General features: G+C 49.5%; 1 protein-coding gene across 1 annotated transcript in view; it reads right to left on the reverse strand.

Moving 5' to 3' along the window:
* ITPKA (inositol-trisphosphate 3-kinase A) overlaps positions 1-9,709 on the reverse strand; it is a 201,458-nt gene extending 191,749 nt beyond the window's left edge. Inside the window, exon 1 of the mRNA XM_082275020.1 lies at positions 9,093-9,709. Coding sequence (XP_082131146.1) covers positions 9,093-9,596 — 504 coding nt within the window. The 5' untranslated portion in view covers positions 9,597-9,709. The remainder of the gene's footprint in view (positions 1-9,092) is intronic.
* Positions 9,710-20,712: the final 11,003 nt, after the last annotated feature.

Consider the following 20,712-nt stretch of genomic DNA (forward strand, 5'->3'; position numbering starts at 1 on the left):
CGACTTGTCAGGCGACCAAGTCACCTGACAAGTCGGAACAGTGTGAACCGGCACTTAAAGTGTTTGTAAACCTTCGGTTTTCTTATAATAAAAATAACAAACATGACTATACATATCTGCTCTGTGCAATGCACCCACTGAATGCCACTTACCCTGGGGGGCACCCTTGCGGGCTCACTCCCAAATCCTGCTGCTGCATTCATTGACACAGACAGCGGAACTCAGCCGCGTCCTTCATGTCACTGGATGTGACTGACAGCAGTGGGAGCCAATGGCTCCTGCTATCAATCTGTCCAATGAGGAGAGAGACAGTGGCAGGAGCCACTGCGCTTGTGCACATCACTGGATCGGACGGCGCTCAGGTGAGAAAAAAAGGGGGGTCTGGAGGGGAGCTTCAGCACAGAGAGTTTTTCACCTGTATGCATAGAATGCATTAAAGCAGAGTTCCACACAAAAGTGGAACTTCCGCTTTAAGTGGTCCCGACCCCCTGACATGCCACATTTGGCATGTCACTTTTTTGGGGGTTAGTGGGTACCTAGTTTTGACAGGTACCCGCTCCTACTTCCACTCGGGCGGCCTAGGTGGCTTGGGCAGAAGTTCTCCTCTCCCCCTCCCTGCAATCTTCTGGGACACATCACAGGTCAGTGGCCAGTGCCTGGCCAGTTATGACGCGCAGGGCGACTCGCGCATGCGCAGTGGGCACCCGGCAGTGAAGCCGCAAGCTGTCACAGCCGGGTGCCAACACTAGAGATGCCGGCGCCGTGGGGAGAAGACGGAGAGAACCGAGGTTCCCCCGGCTGCATCGCTGGACCGTGGGACAGGTATGTTTTTATTAAGTCAGCAGCAGCTACACTTTTTGTAGCTGCTGAATTTAAATAAACACAAAAGCCAGTGGAACTCCGCTTTAAGGTGAAAAACCTTGAGGGATGTCAAGATTCCACCATACATCACACAGTGCGCCTTTAAGTCACACCAACACCATCATAATAATTGAAACATAAGTAACCAAAAGAACTTATGTGTCAGTAAAAAAAAAAAAAAAATAGGTGCTAGACAAGGGTATTGAATAAAAATAGGTCCGGTCAGTAAAATTTTCTTCCAGCAAGGGTCCAAGTCTCATTTTTCTGCTATGACCCAGATCTTTCATATCAAAGCCCCCTCCACCACTCCGTACATTGCAGTTTCCCCTTTACATCAATGTTGTCAGTTCTCCCCTTTACATCACATCACATCAACCCCCTCTTTACTACTCCCCTTTACAATACAGTCTCCATTTACATTACAGCACCCCCTCACATCACAGCCCCTTTTTGCATTACAGTGCCCCCTCCCCTCTTTTACAACACAGTGCCTTCTTTACATTACAGCCCCCCACTTTACATCACAATCCCCCTCTACAATACAGCCCCCTTTACATCACAACCCCCCCCCTCTTTAACCACTTATGGACTGCCCACTGCAGTTTTACGCCTGTACTTTGACGTAATAACTGCCATAACCCCAGTATTTTTGCTGCCATATAACTGATAACTGCCATAACCCCAGTATTTTTTAAGCTGCGGGCGGTTCGCTTTAACATAAGGGTGGTCCCAGCGGCGGATTCTCCGTGGGATCACCCCCGCCACTTTCCAGTCGTTTTCCCCACTTACCGGACCCGCCGACAGTGGGGAAAAGGATCCGGTCTGCTGTCCCCACAGGCAGGAAGTCAAGTGAGGGCAAGACTGATTTTAACAATGAGTGTCAGTAAAAGGCCCGGTACAGAAGTGGTTAATTACAGTGCCCACCTCAAAGCCCCCCTTTGCATTAAAATCCACCCATATACATCACAAGCCCCCCTTTACAATACAGTGTCTTCTTTACTCCTCAGTCCCCCTTCCCATCACAGTAGAGCTGCACGATTCTGGATAAAATGAGGACCACGATTGTTTTGCTTAGAATAAGGCATTATGTACACGGGACATGTGAAAACCTCTCCTGAACGCTGGAACTTGACAGCTAGTAACCGATGGTTAAAAATGTCAGTTTTCCCATGCCGCGTTTTTACATGCCGCGTTTATAGGCATTTAGCAGCGTTTGCGTTTAGAAAGGTTTTTACATTGTAAAATAGGCAGAAATGTATCCCCATTGAGAGCTCCTATAAACAAAACGCTTCAGGGGCTGCTGAAGAAAAAGCCCAACTGCTCCTAAACATCCGTTTATCAGCAGCAGTTTACATGAGGCCTAAAGATCACGCTTCTCGGCGCAACATAATCTTTCACATTATATGAAAAAATTGGGCTGACATCCGCCTTTCCATAGAGGAGAATGGGGGGCACGATCAGGTCCACCTGAAAACTGGCCAGGCGGACCTGATCGGTCCGATCGTGTGAAAGCGGCCTAAGAGGTTAAACTGCCCTCACTTAAGACTGAAGTTCATTCCAATCTAAAAGAATGAAATGATACATTGTAAAACATTGTATTTACAGTGATCTCCCAGACTTGGCAATGTTGATAAATATTTGCTGGAGGATTTATTTTTGACAGCTGTGAGTGTGCAGAGAACAGCTCTGCTCTGTATGAATCGAGGAAATGCCATTTTAGGATCGAAGGTGTGAATCGAAATCGCAATTTTTTTAATGATTTGTACAGCTCTACATCACAGCCCCCCTCCCCTTACATCACAGACCACCCCCTTTTACATCCAAGCGGGCCTTGAAGGGGATTTTGCGTCCTTTCCGTTTTTTAAGCGGAAGAAAAATAGGGTTTTGTTTCGTTCCAAAAAACGGAACAGAACTGAAAGGACGAAAATTGGATGTCAGCGGATGGTCATCCACTGACATCCGCAATCCCATTGACATGCATTATGTCCGTATATCACCCGCAAACGGATGGGGTGATATACGGACATACGGAACGCCCGTGTGAAAGAGGCCTAACTCTAAACTGGCAACCGTTAAAAACTTGTAGTGTTCCATCAGAACGTGCTGGGACTTGTAGTGTTCCATCAGAACGTGCTGGGACTTGTAGTGTTCCATCAGAACGTGCTGGGACTTGTAGTGTTCCATCAGATCGTGCTGGGACTTGTAGTGTTCCATTAGATCGTGCTGGGACTTGTAGTGTTCTATCAGATCGTGCTGGGACTTGTAGTGTTCTATCAGATTGTGCTGGGGCTTGTAGTGTTCTATCAGGTCGTGCTAGGGCTTGTAGTGTTCTATCAGGTTATGCTGGGGCTTGTAGTATTCTATCAGTCCATGCTGGGGCTTGTGGTGTTCTATCAGTCCTTGATGGTACATGTAGTTCTCTATCAGGCCACGCTCAGACATGTAGTTCTCTATCAGGCCACGCTTGGACATGCAGTTCTCTATCAGGCCACGCTTGGAAATGTAGTTCTCTATCAGGCCACGCTCGGATATGTAGTTCTCTATCAGGCCAAGCTTGGGCTTGTAGTTCTCTATCAGGCCATGCTGGGACATGTAGTTCTCTATCAGGCCATGCTGGGACATGTAGTTCTCTATTAAGCCATGCTGGGGCTTGAAGATGTTTATAGGAATTATACTAGCGTTCCCTGCCAAAGAACTACAAGTCTCAACATGTTCCATCATCTGAGGGGACAGCCTCTGATAGTCAGCACACACTGGGGCTACTGGTTCCTTAGCCAACAGCACATTGGAAATGGTAAGTCTCTGTTTTTGGAGCACACTGGTACTGGTAGATCCTCCCCCCTGTCAGGGCTTACTGGAACTGATGGTTGCCCAATCCCCACCTGTTGGAGCACACTGGAACTGGTTATTTGCCCACCTATCTAGTCATATAACAGCCAGGGAAATCTACACTCTGCAGCAATGTAGTAAGTGACTGAAGGATTACCCTGCTGACAGACTGCCCCGCCAGGCTGCCACACTGCTCACAGACTGTCCTGCCATGTCATACCACTCTCTCACTATTCTGACATACCGCTCACTGGCTTCCCTGCCTTACCATACCACTAACTAACTGCCTTACCATACCGCTCACTGACTGCCTTACCATACCGCTCACTGACTGCCTTACCATACCGCTCACTGACTGCCCTACCATACCGCTCACTGACTGCCCTGCCTTACCATACCGCTCACTGACTGCCTTACCCTACCGCTCACTGACTGCCTTACCATACCGCTCACTGACTGCCCTACCATACCGCTCACTGACTGCCCTGCCTTACCATACCGCTCACTGACTGCCCTGCCTTACCATACCGCTCACTGACTGCCCTGCCTTACCATACCGCTCACTGACTGCCCTGCCTTACCATACCGCTCACTGACTGCCCTGCCTTACCATACCGCTCACTGACTGCCCTGCCATTCCGCTCACTGACTGCCCTGCCATTCCGCTCACTAACTTCCCTGTCCTGCCATACCACTGCAAGATACAGTACATGTGTAACCTCGCCTATGTTCTTAGGAGGAGTGGAATGTTGACAGGCAGCAGTCACTGCAGATGACATGGATGCAGCCAACATGTCAATAGGTGGCAGAATCCAGGGGTAACTTCTATAAACAACACCCAGCTCTTGTGGAACTACAATACCCAGCCTATCCTGCTAGTGTAAAAGTCACAGGTTCTCTGATTGAAAGAGAGCCCATTAGAGGCAGACAACAGCCAGAACACCAGGAAAGATGATGACCTCAGCCCAGCCTGATACACAGTAATACAGACTGGCAGTGCCCACACTGCCCAGGCACCACTCGTAGACAACATGTGATCTTTTAGCTATTGAGCACATAAAGAATTAAGTCTTGGCAGGCTGAGACTTTTAGTTTCACCAGTACTAGAAAGCTGCAGTGTTCCCAATGTGGACATAACTTTCTAAATTTAGAGATAAGTTCTAAATCCAGGGCACCTGAGAGCAGTCAGTCCAGATGACACAAGGTCACTGTCACCACACGTCACCCCCTGTGAACCTGTGGCTCAGAAACCTAGTGGTCAGCATGGCAGGCTGAGACACAGTGCCACAACTGCTATAGGGTCACAGACTGCATCATCCAGACAGCATTCCCAGGAGGACTCTAACCACAGCCAGTGTGACACAGGAGATACAATAAGTATCATTAGAAACGGTCCTTGCCCGGAAAGCACTCACACACAACTGGTGGCTATGTCAGCTTTCTCAGACTCAAAATAATGCAGAGCCGCATTTTTCAGAATTTAGGGATGATTTGTCCTAGAGGGATCCTGGCCATCTGACAGCAGCCAGGTGATACATTGTCCCCAAACGTCCTCAAACAGCAGCCCCTGATAACCTGGCTCAGCAGAGAGAGGGGCTGGCAGGGCAGGCTGTGATCTAGGTGTCAGAACTAGTGCAGGGTCACTGGGTGCCTCATCTACTCAGTGTGGCATCTGTCAAACCACGGCCAGCCCATCGTATCACACACAGTGTGTATTGTCAGAAGCTGGCAGTGCCCAGGCACCACTCACACACAACCTGTGACTTCCCAGCTATTCAGCACTAACAAGACCAAATCTTGGCAGGCTGACACTTCATGTTCTACAAACACTGCGGAGCTCCAGGTTTGCCAAATAAGGGATCATTTTAGTTCTTGTAGGAAACCAAGGGATTCCTGCAGCAGCCAGCCTGGGTGACACAGTGTTAGTGACACGTAACACATGCAAGGATGTACCTAGACTGCCCTCCCGATAACCCGGGCTCAGCAGGAATGGGGGAGGTTGGCAGGGCAGGTTGGGACCCAGGTGTCACATCTGTAGTAGAGATGTTGGCTGCCCCTTCTACTCAGTGTTCCCAGGAGGACCTGTCCATCCACAGCCCAGCATTTCACATACAGTATCTATTGACAGAATCTGGCCAACCGCAACCAGCCCATCATATCACACACAGTACATATGGTCAGGAGCTGGCCAACCCCAACCAGCCCATCATATAACATACAGTATGTATTGTCAGAATCTGGCCAACCACAACCAGCCCATCATATCACATACAGTACATATTGCCAGGAGCTGGCCAACCACAGCCCAGCCGATCCTATCCTATTCAGTATGTGTTGTCAGGAGCTGGCCAACCACAGCTGTCCCATTCTATCCCACATAGTACATATTGTCAGGAGCTGGCCAACCACAGCCCAGCCGATCCTATCCTATTCAGTATGTGTTGTCAGGAGCTGGCCAACCACAGCTGTCCCATTCTATCCCACATAGTACATATTGTCAGGAGCTGGCCAACCACAGCCCAGCCGATCCTATCCTATTCAGTATGTGTTGTCAGGAGCTGGCCAACCACAGCTGTCCCATTCTATCCCACATAGTACATATTGTCAGGAGCTGGCCAACCACAGCCCATCCTATCCTATACAGTATGTATTGTAAATAGCTGGCCAACCACAGCTGTCACATCATATCCCATTCAGTATGTATTGCCAGGAGCTGGCCAACCACAGCTCAGCCCAGCCCATCCTATCCAATACAGTACATATTGTCAGAAGCTAGTCAACCACAGCCCAGTCCATCATATCCCACACAGTATGTATTGCCATGAGCTGGCAAACCACAGATGTCCCATTAGATCATATAGTATGTATTGTCAGGAGCTGGCTAACCACAGCCCAGCCAATCACATCATCTACGCCACCATGTATAGTGGTTTGCAGGGCCACCTGGGTCTCTCCCTTGGCCCTGCACTGACCAGGCTCTGCTCCTTGCCCCCTGGGTCCCTCCCCTACCCGCACTGACCAGACTCTGCTCCTCGCCCCCCGGCCCCTCCCCCGCACTGGCCAGGCTCTGCACCTTTTCCCGTGGGTCCCTCCCCTAGCCAGGCTCTGCTCCTTGCCCCCTGGGTCCCTCGCCTGGCCTTGCACTGGCCAGGCTCTGCTCCTTGCCCCCTGGGTCCCTCGTCTGGCCCTGCACTGGCCAGGCTCTGCTCCTTGCCCCCTGGGTCCCTCGTCTAGCCCTGCACTGGCCAGGCTCTGTTCCTGGCCCCCTCGCCTGGCCCTGCACTGGCCAGGCTCTGCTCCTTGCCCCCTGGGTCCCTCCCCTGGCTCTGCACTGGCCAGGCTCTGCTCCTTTCCCCCTGGGTCCCTCCCCTGGCCCTGCACTGGCCAGGCTCTGTTCCTGGCCCCCTGGGTCCCTCGCCTGGCCCTGCACTGGCCAGGCTCTGCTCCTTGCCCCCTGGGTCCCTCGCCTGGCCCTGCACTGGCCAGACTCTGCTCCTTGCCCACGGGTCCCTCGTCTGGCCCTGCACTGGCCAGGCTCTGCTCCTTGCCCCCTGGGTACCTCCCCTGGCCTTGCACTGGCCAGGCTCTGCTCCTTGCCGCCTGGCCCTGCACTGGCCAGGCTCTGCTCTTCGCCCCCTCCCCTGCACTGACCAGGCTCTGCTCCTTTTCCCCTAGGTCCCTCCCCTGGCCAGGCTCTGCTCTTTGCCCCCTGGGTCCCTCGCCTGGCTCTGCACTGGCCAGGCTCTGCTCCTTGCCCCCTGGCCCTGCACTGGCCAGGCTCTGCTCTTTGCCCCCTGCGTCCCTCGACTGGCCCTGCACTGGCCAGGCTCTTCTCCTTGCCCCCTGGGTCCCTCCCCTGGCTCTGCACTGGCCAGGCTCTGCTCCTTTCCCCCTGGGTCCCTCCCCTGGCCCTGCACTGGCCAGGCTCTGCTCCTTGCCCCCTGGGTCCCTCGCCTGGCCCTGCACTGGCCAGGCTCTGTTCCTGGCCCCCTGGGTCCCTCGCCTGGCCCTGCACTGGCCAGGCTCTGCTCCTTGCCCCCTGGGTCCCTCGCCTGGCCCTGCACTGGCCAGGCTCTGCTCCTTGCCCACGGGTCCCTCGTCTGGCCCTGCACTGGCCAGGCTCTGCTCCTTGCCCCCTGGGTACCTCCCCTGGCCTTGCACTGGCCAGGCTCTGCTCCTTGCCCCCTGGCCCTGCACTGGCCAGGCTCTGCTCTTCGCCCCCTCCCCTGCACTGACCAGGCTCTGCTCCTTTTCCCCTAGGTCCCTCCCCTGGCCAGGCTCTGCTCTTTGCCCACTGGGTCCCTCGCCTGGCTCTGCACTGGCCAGGCTCTGCTCCTTGCCCCCTGGCCCTGCACTGGCCAGGCTCTGCTCTTTGCCCCCTGGGTCCCTCGCCTGGCCCTGCACTGGCCAGGCTCTGCTCCTTGCCCCCTGGGTCCCTCGCCTGGCCCTGCACTGGCCAGGCTCTGCTCCTTGCCCCCTGGGTCCCTCCCCTCGCCCTGCACTGACCAGGCTCTGCTCCTTTCCCCCTTGGTTCCTCCCCTGGCTCTGCTGTTCTCCCCTCCCCTGCACTGACCAGGCTCTGCTTCTTGCCCCCTGAGTCCCTGCCCTGGCTCTGCTCTTCGCTCCCTCCCCTGCACTAACCAGGATCTGCTCCTTGGTCCCTCCCCTGGCTCTGCACTGGCCAGGCTCTGCTCTTCGCTCCCTCCCCTGCACTGACCAGGCTCTGCTCCTTACCCCCTGGGTCCCTCCCCTGGCCCTGCACTGGACAGGCTCTGTTCCTTGCCCCCTGACCCTGCATTGGCCAGGCTCTGCTCTTCGTCCCCTCCCCTGCACTGACCAAGCTCTGCTCCTTGTCCCCTGGGTCCCTCCCCTGGCCAGGCTCTGCTCTTCGCCCCCTGGGTCCCTCGCCTGGCCCTACACTGACCAGGCTCTGCTCCTTTCCCCCTTGGTCCCTCCCCTGGCTCTGCACTGGCTAGGCTCTGCTCTTCGCTCCCTCCCCTGCACTGACCAGGATCTGCTCCCTGCCCCTGCACTGGCCAGGCTCTGCTCTTCGCTCCCTCCCCTGCACTGACCAGGCTCTGCTCCCTGCCCCCTGGGTCCCTCCCCTGGCTCTGCACTGGCCAGGCTCTGCTCCTTTCCCCCTGGCTCTGCACTTGCCAGGCTCTGCTCCCTGCCCCCTGGACTGGGTCCCTCACTTGGCTCTTCGCCCCCCTTGGTCCCTCCCCCGCAGTGACCAGGCTCTGCCCCTCACTCACCAGGCTCTGCTCCTTGCCCCCTGGGTCCCTCCCCTCATCCTGCACTGGCCAGGCTCTGCTCCTTGCCCCCTAGGCTGGGTCCCTCACTTGGCTCTTCGCCCCCCTTGGTCCCTCCCCCGCAGTGACCAGGCTCTGCCCCTCACTCACCAGGCTCTGCTCCTCGCTGTGCTCCAGGTCTACGTTGCCTTGGCTCTTGCTCTCGGAGTCGCTGAGCAGGTCATCCTCGGAGTCCTCCAGGACAGAAGAGGATCCGGTGGAGGACAGGGACGTGCTGGACACAGAGAGCCTCCGGTCAGCCAGCTTCAGCAATCCCTCCGTCCTCATCCCGTCCCAGGCAGGCAGTACCGGGCTGGGAGGCGGCAGCTCCTCGGAGCTAGTTACCATCAGCTGGGGGATAACGTGGCTCTGCCAGCTGCCTCTTCTCAGCTCCTCGGAGACCTCCCCATTACTCCTGTGCCAGCTGCCGCTGCCCATTCTTCTCCTTCTCCGGGGTTCCCTCTGTCCGTCCCGCTCCGCGGAGCAGCGAGCCTCGAAGTACAGCCGTAACTCCCCGACACTCAGCCGCTTCCGAGCGCTGGGAGAGATAGGAGGCTCCCCCGAACCCCCGGCATGGTTCATCCCGATGTCACTGGTTACCTCTGTGGGAATCATCCAAAACTTGACAGGAGGGGGGGATAGCAGACAGCGTGCTATACAGGGCTGATCATAAGAAGTGACAGCTCCAGCCTGCTGAAGACTACTTACTACTCACTTCCTCCTTCACAACCTGGGACTGGTGTGTGTGTTTGTGTGTGGGAGGGCAGAGCTTGGGTTCCTGTACTGAGAGCCGACAATACAGGTCATACTACAGCATTACACATCTATGACATCCCACTAACAGCTTCACTTACAACTCAAGGACAAACTTTTTTCACCTCCTGTTTTGAACAGTGTATAGGGAGGGTTATAACACCTGGCATATATTTTTTTGGGCACCTGTGTCCCCATTGGGGAAATTTCCCTTCATATCCAATCCCTTAGCCAAAAAAGGAAGTCCAAGTAAATCCATACAAAGAGAGGAAATCTCTAGTCGTCACCTGTATTGGTGTCCCATTGGGGAGATTTCTCTTCACTTCTTGTACCGTTGCCAAAACAGGGAGTGAAATGAAATCCTTCCAAAGTGAGTTGTCACCAGAACTAATGTCCCCATTGGAAGATTTCCCCCATACCTCCCAACTTACTGAGATAGAAACTAGGGACACCTATTAGCAAAAGTATGTAGGCATAGGACACACCACCGCCATGCCCAGTGCTTTAAGTGGCCCAAAAGAGGTGCCGGTACTCTATTATAGCCTATAAATTTTTTCACCCACCCCCCCCCACCCCACATCAGGGTCCCCACAGAGCACCCCCCCTGGCCTGGGCTGGGACTCCGGAGCAGGGGGACTCACTGTTGGGGACTGGTTTGGCTCTGGAGTGGGAAATATTCTTGGGGGGGGGGGCAATTGAGGGTGCAGATGTCCAAAATGAGTGTACTGGTACGCTAAGGAGAGGTGGCGGTATGCTCAAGAGCCATATTTGGAAGTGGCGGTACTGAGTACCAGTGCATACCGGCCCACTTAAAGCACTGGCCATGCCCCCTAAAAGTATATAAATAAATAAACAAACATGTTATACTTACCTCCTCAGTGAAGTGGTTTTGCACAGAGCAGCCTGGATTCTCCTCTTCTTGTTTCTGCTCCTAGCCCCTCCCTCCCATTGAGTGCCCCCACCGCAAGCAGCTTTCTATGGGGGCAGCCGAGCTGCAGTTCTGTGTCCCCATTCAGACACGGAGCTGCAGTTCAGCCCCACCCTCTCTCTTCTGATTGGCTAACTGACTTTGATTAACAGCCGCGGGAGCCAATGGAGTGGTGGCTATATCTCAGCCAATCAGGAGAGAGATTCCCGGGTGGCCAAGGGACTGGTGTACATTGCTGGATAGAGATGGGGCTTGGGTAAGTATTAGGGGGAGCTGGGGGTGGGCTACTACACCCAGCGGGCCGGTTCACACTGTAGCGATGTGAGACACCGCATGGGATTTGCACCGCACTGGTTTGAAAATCACATGCGATGTCTGTGCGATGCAAATTCAGCCATACAGTGTATGGCTAAATTCACATCGCATTCGGACCAAACTCGTGCAGGACCCTTTTTTTGGTCCATGCCAGAATCGTGAGAAATTCCCATGCAATCTGATTTCTGCGAGTCGGGGGCGATGCTGGAACCCGCAGTGGATTTGCAGGTTTCCCGCATCGCATCAATGTGAACCGAGCCAAAAGGTTTTTTGGATTTTAAAATTAAAATCGCACTCCCTTTGAAGATGAAATCATCAAGAAACAGCTTATAATAAGCTTGTGATAATATATGGGAATGCCCATACATAACCACCAAGTGCTCCAAATAGTGCAATAAGGTGATGCAGAGATCCTCTCAAGTGACTCCACACAGCAAAAAGTGGGTTTTGCTATCTTCCACCACCATCAGGTAGATTTCCTATATAGATTACATAGTTACATAGTTAGTGAGGCTGAAAAAAGACACAAGTCCATCCAGTTCAACCTATGATGTGTGTGTGTGTTTGCTTTTAACCGTACATTGTATACCCCTGTATGTTGTGGTCTTTAAGGTGTCCATCCAATAGTTTTTTGAAACTATCAATGCTCCCTGCTGATACGACTGCTTGCGGAAGAGAATTCCACATCCTTACCGCTCTTACAGTGAAGAACCCCTTACGCACTTTAAGGTTAAACCGCCTTTCCTCAAGTTTTAGTGAGTGGCCACGTGTCTTATTGTATCTCCTTTCTCTGAATAGTTTGTTCCTTATGCTAGGGTCGCCAGTACAGTATTTGTACATTGAGATCATATCCCCCCTCAATCGTCTCTTCTCCAGAGAGAATAGGTTCAGTGCTTGTAGTCTTTCCTCATAGCTGATGTCCTCCATTCCCCTAATTATTTTTGTTGCCCTTCTCTGGACTTTCTCCAGTTCCAGCACATCCTTCCTGAGGACCGGTGCCCAGAACTGGACAGCATACTCCAGATGTGGCTGGACCAGAGTCTTGTAGAGTGGAAGAATAATCTCTTTATTTCTGGAGTGAATCCCCTTTTTTATACAACCCAGTATTCTGTTGGCTTTGCTTGCAGCGGCTTGGCATTGCATGCCACTTCCAAGCCTGTTGTCTACCAGTACCCCCAAGTCCTTTTCCATCCTAGACTCACCCAGAGGTTCCCCCCCTAGTGAGTAGCTTGCTTTCTGGTTTCTGGCCCCCAAGTGCATTACTTTACATTTTTCTACATTAAATCTCATCTGCCATGTAGTTGCCCACCCTGTTATTTTGTTCAGGTCTGCTTGCAAGATTTCCACATCCTGCATAGAAGATATTGGCATGCCTAATTTAGTATCATCTGCAAATACTGAGATTGTACTAGATATCCCCTCCTCTAGATCATTTATGAATAAATTAAACAGGATTGGTCCCAGGACAGAACCCTGGGGGACCCCACTTTCCACACCTGCCCAATCAGAGTACTCCCCATTAATCACCACCCTCTGGACTCTCCCCTGGAGCCAGTTCTCTATCCAGGTACTCACCTTATGGTCCATACCTATCTTCCTTAGTTTGTACAGTAAGCGTTTGTGGGGAACGGTGTCAAAGGCCTGATAGATTGGTCAGAAAGGCTTGGAAAAAAGGAATATTAACTAAGAAAGGGGCTAGGTACCTTATTCCTGAGGCACCTAAATTGCCTGTTATATACCAACTCCCTAAAATTCATAAAAACAAAGTACACCCTCCGGGTAGAACCATAATAGGTGGAATTGACTCAATATTTTCACAGATAGGAGAATATATCGATTGTTTCCTACAACCGATTGTCAGGGGATACCCCTCCTATCTAAGGGATAGTACACATCTAATGAATATTTTGAAAGATACCCCCATTAGGGATGACACATTATTAGTGACAATTGATGTGGAGTCCCTTTAAAGGAGCCTGGGCCAAAAGGATGTCTTGGACACTTCCCAAAAAACACTTGACCTAGGGTCTGCTTTAAAACATGAACAAAAGGATTTTTTGGTGGCAGCATTCGATTTAGCCATGTCCAATACCTACTTTTGGCATGAGGGCTCTTACTTCAACCAGATCAGGGGTGTTGCCATGGGTGCAAAATATACACCGAGCATGGCAAACCTTACTATGAGTCAATGGGAAGAACAAACCATATGTAATAGAGACATACCAGAGATTGTTCTTTACAAACGCTTCATTGATGACATAGTCATTATGTGAAACGGTTTCATGGAAAAGTTGGAAACATTTCTTGCGGACTTTAAGATCAATAAGTATGGACTAAGGTTCACTGTGAGTTGGGATTTACATCAAATTAGTTTCTTAAATGTAGTACTTATGAAGGATAATGGGCACAATCTCACAAAAACATTTTTATAGAGACTGACAGGAACAGCTATATTCCTACTGCTAGCTGCCACAACCCTAAGTGGCTTGGGGGTATCCCTAAGGGCCAACTTATGTGGATCAGATGCAATTGTGAAGACATGGATGATTACATCCAGCAATTTAATGTATTGTTACGCAGGTTCAGAGATAAAGGGTACAACGATAAGATATTGTTATCAATCCAGGCCAGTGTTATGAACATGGATAGAAATTATCTATTAGAGGATAAACCTAAGCGTAAGGATAATAGGGAAAAAATAGCTTTTCTGACCAATTTTAACCGGGATTATAAAACCTTTGAACAAAATTTTAAGAAACATTGGCCCTTGTTGTTTAGGGATAGGACGTTATCTGGTCTACTTCCCAGACAACTGAAGTTTGTTTACTGGAAAGCACCCAGCCTCTGGAACAAAATAGCACTCAATATTCATGATCCACCAGAAAAGAATATCAGCTTTCTAGCTAGTATAGGCTTTTATCACAGCAAAAGGTACAAAGCATGTAGGACAACTAAAATTGAGAAAAGGAAAATATATAGATTCACATCCTTTGGTACGGCGCGAGAATATAGAATCAACAAATTCATTTCCTGCGACTCCACCCATGTGACATATCTAATCACGTGTCCATGTGGGTTGCAATACGTGGGGCGAACAACAAGAGAATTAGCCACCAGAATGAATGAGCATCTGAATAACAAAAAAAAAAAGTGTTTCCAAAACATAGTCTCTCCAAGCACATTAGGATTTATCATAACAGGGACCCTAGTCTAGCAACCATTTTCGGTATTGACAGGATTGAACCTCATTGGAGACGAGGTAATATAAAACAGAAAATATTGAAAAATGAAACAGAATGGATAGTTGAATTGTGTACTTTGAGTCCGGTAGTAATGAATGTGGATATTTACTTAAACTGCTACATTTCAAATTTCTAAATGTAAAGGTGTTTCAAGCTGTCTTAATCCTGTAAATATCCTTTATTTTTTTTATTCTAATAATTTTTAAGTGTTATATATATATTTTTTTATTATTATTTGATACTTTTCATTTTTCATACTACTTCTGATACATTAACTGGGTTGTGTTCTCTAAAGTTCACACTAGATGGGGCTAAATATTAAATAGGTGCATTATCATCTGCCACCCCTAGAGGAAGTGTTATGTATATGTTCCTGATCTATATGAGTCATTTAATAAAGTATTTTTAGTTGAAGATTTTTTATTAATATGGGCAGTATAATTTAGTTTTTATGCATATCTTACTATTGGCAGATGTAAAGAATTGGTTTTAATTCTGGTATGAAAGTATTGAATTGGATTGGATATCCTAATATGGCGGTGATATAAATAGAAGGAAGGGACGTGTATCTGGTCATGTGACCCCTGATGACGTCAGACGTTGCTGACGAAACGCATTTGGTGGGATCTACTTGACACGTCACTTTCGCCATCTTGGAATGCAGGTGGAACACAAATTGGCGTCTCTGTTATGTTAACGAGTCTGCTTTGATCTGCAACATTTGTAAGTGTTTTTACTAGTGCGCAATCACTAAATGCTTCAAAATAATACACCATGAAGTCTTTTGTCTTTTCCCTAATCATATGGTACACCACTCTGGGGATATCATCTGACTGGATCGGAGAGATACTGGGGAACATCTATTTCTATGAGAGAAACTCCTCTCAATGATCCATTATGCATTCTAAATGTCTGTGTCTGGTGAGTAGGAAATCTACCTGATGGTGGTGGAAGATTGCACAACCCATTTTTTGCTGTGTGAAGTCACTTGAGAGGATCTCTACATCACCTTATTGCACTATTTGGAGCACTTGGTGGTTATGTATGGACATTCCCATATACTATCATAAGATTATTATAAATTGTTACTTGATGATTTAATCTTTAAAGGGAGCACAGTTTTAATTTTGTCTTTCACTACATTCTAGGCTTGCTATGCCTTACATCCAGCTGCTTTACATTTGTTATTTGTATAATTTAAATAAATAAATAAATAAATATGGAGCTGTCCCTTGATGACGCTCGGGGAGGCGGGCGAAACGCGTAGATGTAAGTTCCGGCATACCCTAACCATCTACGTCACTTCCTGTTCCTCAGTGGAACGCAAGCGAGTCTGTGTTCCAGGAAGTGTCCTGTAATAGATCTACTGCCTGATTTACCTTTGCCTGTTGGTATTTTTGCTTGCATTTTTTTTAATAAGCCATCTACACAGTACTACACTATGATCTCTTTATTCTAATTGGACTGAGCTCACCAAGGAAACATCATTTGTCATCTGAAGAGAGCAGGTTGTCTGGATGATACCCATATCAGTTTCCAAGGACTCTGTACTCACCTTTAATTAGCTACATCTGACCCAACAGAGGGTCTTTATTTGTGGTGAGTAGGGGTACAAGAGGGGAGTGTGGCACCTTTGGCACTGATGAGAACTTTATCCACTATATAACAAATGAAAGGAACACCAACACAGTTTGAGCACTGTTGCACTGGTTATTGGATTATTTATGGACTTTCCTATTGAATTATTTTAATATTGATGAATTTTGATATATTATCTACATCTTTGCCCATTTTTTATACTTTGGCATTTTATTCCTATATGGATTATATACATTTGGCAATTTACTTTTAGTACTATAGTCACTTTTTATTCATTCATGTACTTATATAACAAGGGCTGTTTATATTTGTTTAGCTTTATTTCCCCTTTGGGTGAACAGCAGCTGCTTTTGGATTATTTATTTTATAACATCCAAAGCGCGGGTTTTTCAATACCATTTATTTGTATAATTTGTCACAATTTTATTAACGGTGATTTGTAAATTTCACAAATTCATTATATCTTGTACACATTGTATGTTAATTGACACTATACATATTGTTGGGTTTTATCTAGAGTGCGCAGGTAGAGGGTATTTGAATGCATTAAGATAAAAAAAACTTCTGACTTTACAACTTCTTTAACCACTTGCCTACTGGGTATTTTCACCCCTTTCTTGCCCAGGCCAATTTTCAGTCTTCAGCGCTGTCACACTTTAACGAGAAAGTAAACTCTTCCTTTTTTTTTTATTCTTTTTTCTCTTACGTCCTCCGACAGTCGCCGCCCATTCACACAGTCTTCACTAATGGGGTATTGCTTCCTCTCCACAGGAGTTTCTAGGCATAAGACTTGTAAAAGAACAATTCATCTACATAGTCACACCCATGGGGGCTATCCTTCTAGTCCAATACCCCCCTGCAATAGCCATCCAAACTCAGTTTGTCTTCTGCCTAGCTTAGGAGTGGATAGGCTTCCCTGTGCTGAGGCTACAGTCTCAGCCTTCTTCTTTTCTCTTATGATTTATTTTCTGAAAATGTATTTTTTCTTTACATTGCTAGCTGTTTATTTTATCAGCGCTAGTTAGTTGGATCTTCGGATGAAGATGGCGTTTGCGGAGCTGGGAATCGGACTGACCGTCCTGGTTCTCCGGGACAGAGGGTCAGATGGAATCCCAGCCTTTCATCGAGCGTTTCACAGGCTATGTGTTCGCCCTGGCCTCGCAAACGACCCATCCCTGTCCTCAGGGATGCAGCCATGTGAGGTGGCTACCTCACTGGACACAGCATAGGTTCGTCCGTGCACTACTAGTGACCTGCATTTCTGGCTGGCGGCACTCCCCTGCCATCTGAAGGTGGGCGGTTTCCCATTTTATATGAGGCACCCCACGCCATCGGGTACAGGTAAGTACACTCTGTCTGGGGCCTCTGTCTGGGGTCGGCATTCCTGTGTGTCTGCGGTGTCCCCTATGTCTGTGCGTTTTTGGGCTCCCTGGTCCCGGTCCCTGCGGGGGTTTTATTCTCTCACAGCAGCGCTGTGTGGGGTTTTGGGGGTCCCTCTCCTAATGTTACTTTAGGGTGCTTGGAGGTGCAGACACATGCGGCGACCGCTGCGGATCCGCCATTTTAAGTGTGGGCAGCATGTCTGGCTTCACTATGGGCGCTTATACAGCATGCTATGTAGTGTATTTTGGCGCCTTGCGGCGCCATCTTGTGTGTAGCAAACGATCGTTCCGAGCACATGTCGGCGGCCATCTTGCCAAAGCCTCCCATTAGTTTCAATAGGCATCCATTTTCCCTTGGTCTGCATCCTCAGTTCAGCCTCCAGCGGTGACATCGCTTCCTTCTTTCTCACAGAGCCGACCGAAGGAGCTAGTAACACACTGGTGGGGTCCTGTCCTGCTGTTCCTTTCCTTTTCTACTTGTGCAATCTTCCTGGTCAGTTTTGTCCCTGCGGGGGGTCTGTGTCTCACAGTCCTTATAGCGGTGTGCTGCAGGGGTCCGCGGCGCTCTTAAAGGGCCAGTACAAAGAAAAAAAAAAAAAACTTTTTTATTTCTGCTATGGAATCCCAGGACAGCAAATTCCCGCCAGCTTTGGTGGGGGATTCAGGTTCCTCTGAATCCTCTACCGTGACTAATTTGGCTGCTGTTGTGGCAACTTTGGTGTCAAAGATGGATGTGCTGATGACTGAACGTGCTGCTAAAAAAAGACCTAGGATTTCTTTTTCTTCTGATTCTGAGTGTGACATGGTTGCTGTAGGTAGCGTGGCCCTTTCGGGGTCTCGCTCTTCTCAGGACCGGCAAGAGTCTGAGGGGGAGACGGAGGTTACAGGGGTGGATGATTCCCCTAGTAAAGCAAATCTCCTGCGCTCAAGTAGAATCTCACGGAGTAGAGAGAGGTACACTTCAAACTCAGGTGTTAAAAAAGCTACTGGTCTTGCTGCCCCCTCAGGATCAAGGGTATCCAGAACCAACTGTCTTTTCTCCCAGTGGATGATTCCCCCCCTGGGTTGCCCGAGGAACGCGTAGCTATGTATGCGCTGATTCTTGCCGTAAAGGAAACACTGCATTTGGAGGATGAGCCCACTCCTCCGGGCGTTGTGTCCTCTTTTGGCACACACAGGACCCGCAAGACGGCGCAGGTTTTTCCTTGCCCCGCAGAGTTTCACCGTAAGGTGAATGAGCTATGGCGTAATTTGAAACACACCTTCGTGGTGCCTAAGAAGTTTCAACTTCTCTACCCTTTTGCGGCTACTACGGTTGCGCGCTGGTGTGTGCCTCCTCAAGTGGATCACACGGTAGCCAGATTGAACAGGGCTACTCTGGTTCCCACCGAGGACTCTCCAGTGTTTAAGGACCCTACTGAGAGCCGGTTCACACTGAGGCGACACGACTCCTTACTACTTCGGGGGCGACTTGCGCATTACCATGCACCACGACTTCGGAGCGACTTGCAGGGACTTCACTTAATGAAAGTCTATGCAAGTCGCTCCGAGGTCGCCCCAAAATAGTACAGGACCCTTTTTCTAAGTCGGAGCGACTTGTGTCGCTCGTATTAGAACGGGTCCTGTAGCGGTCAATGGACCGTGAGGGAGCGCGAATTGTCAGGCTGGCAAGTCGCCTGACAAGTCGCGCTAGTGTGAACTATAGGAGGCTAGAATCTCTTGCCTGACATTCCTACATGGTGGCGGGTTCCATGCTCAAGCCTATTTTTGCCTCTGTAATGGTGGCTCAGGCTGTGAGTCCACCGGATTGGACCAAGGTGCTCAAACGCACCCTCGTGGCTGACTCTGCCCCCCCCCCCCCACTACAGTGGAGATGGTGGATCAGATTTATCAAGGGGTCATGTATTTGTGCGAAGCGGCCTTAAATGAGGCCCCTTTGGCGATACGCCTGTCCCCACTAAGGAATGCCCCTTACTGGCTCTCCTCCCCTCACGTGCTGTCAGCGTGAGGAAAGGAATGCCGATAGCGAGCATTTCCTGTTTATGCTGTGATTGGACACAGCTGATCACATGGAAAGAGCCTACGTCATAGGCTCTTTACCGTGATCGGTGATGCGCGCGTGTCCCAGGGAGAGAATGGGTGGATGACATATGATGTCCTGCTAGAACAAAAGTGCTCCCACCCTAGAGGGGAATGAGGGACACCTATTAGCAAAAGTATGTGGGCATAGGACATACACCCTGCCACGCCCCGTTAACCACTTGCCTACTGGGCACTTTCACCCCTTCACAGCAATAACAACCTGACAGATGTTCTATTTCCTATCCACTCTAATCATATCTGAGGGTCTGTTCACATCTGTGTATTGAAAAATACGATATGCGGTGTTTGAAAATGCATATTGCATTTTTTTTTGGCATTGCGGTAAAATACAACACAACGCGCAGGGCCCTGTTCACACAGGTGAACTTTATCCATGCTAAATGGCACTTTTAAAGTAAGACAAAAGCACATGAAAAATTGTTTCCTTTAAATCCTTTGTCACTGTTGACATCACTGCGTTGTAGGTACGCTGTGTTTTTAAAAGTCCTGCATGATGGATCTTTGCTACTCTTTTGAAAAGCACACCAAAAACGCACTTTTTATTGTAAGTCAGTGGGAACGCATCAAAAACGCGTTTCTTGTGTGTTTTTTTGAGTCACATGTCCATGTTTCACAGGTGCATGCTAGGAGTCACTAAACCAAAAAGTGCACCGAAAAATGCATTAAAAACGCAATATGCACTTTTCCAAAATGCATACTGCATTTTTAAGCTGACAAGTGTGAACGCCTGATGCATTTTGCACCCTGGCCACTTGGGAAAAATGGCCATGTGAATGGGGCGTTTCAATTTAATATAATGGAAGTTGCATTTCTGGTGTCTTTTTCACACAGCACACTAACGACGCAGCAAGCAGGACATTTTCAAACAAAAAGAAAGCAGCGCCAGCTTAGTGAAGCATAAGGTTTATTAATACAAAAAACACAGAGTGACTTACTCTTAGGTAAGTAAAGGCCGATGGGTAGGTGAATGGGATCATCCATCTTCTTGTCCTGGATACCGTTGCAGAAAGGAGGGGTGCGGGGTGCCGGTGGTGTGTGGAGGCTGTTGTCTGGCAGCCTGTCTGATGGTGCTGTGGTGGTGGAGGGCTCTCAGTGGGGCTCCAAACGCCCAACTTTCCCTCCGCCTCACAGGAAGTGATGTCGGGCTGACAGGAAGTAGGAAGTGGAGCCCCATTGAGAGCCCTCCACCACCACAGCACCATCAGACAGGCTGCCAGACAACAGCCTCCACACACCACCGGCACCCCGCACCCCTCCTTTCTGCAACGGTATCCAGGACAAGAAGATGGATGATCCCATTCACCTACCGTACCGTCCTTTACTTACCTAAGAGTAAGTCACTATGTGTTTTTTGTATTAATAAACCTTATGCTTCACTAAGCTGGCGCTGCTTTCTTTTTGTTTATTCT

This window comes from Pelophylax lessonae, assembly GCF_965119305.1.
Source record: "Pelophylax lessonae genome assembly, chromosome: 13".
Classification (NCBI taxonomy): domain Eukaryota; kingdom Metazoa; phylum Chordata; class Amphibia; order Anura; family Ranidae; genus Pelophylax; species Pelophylax lessonae.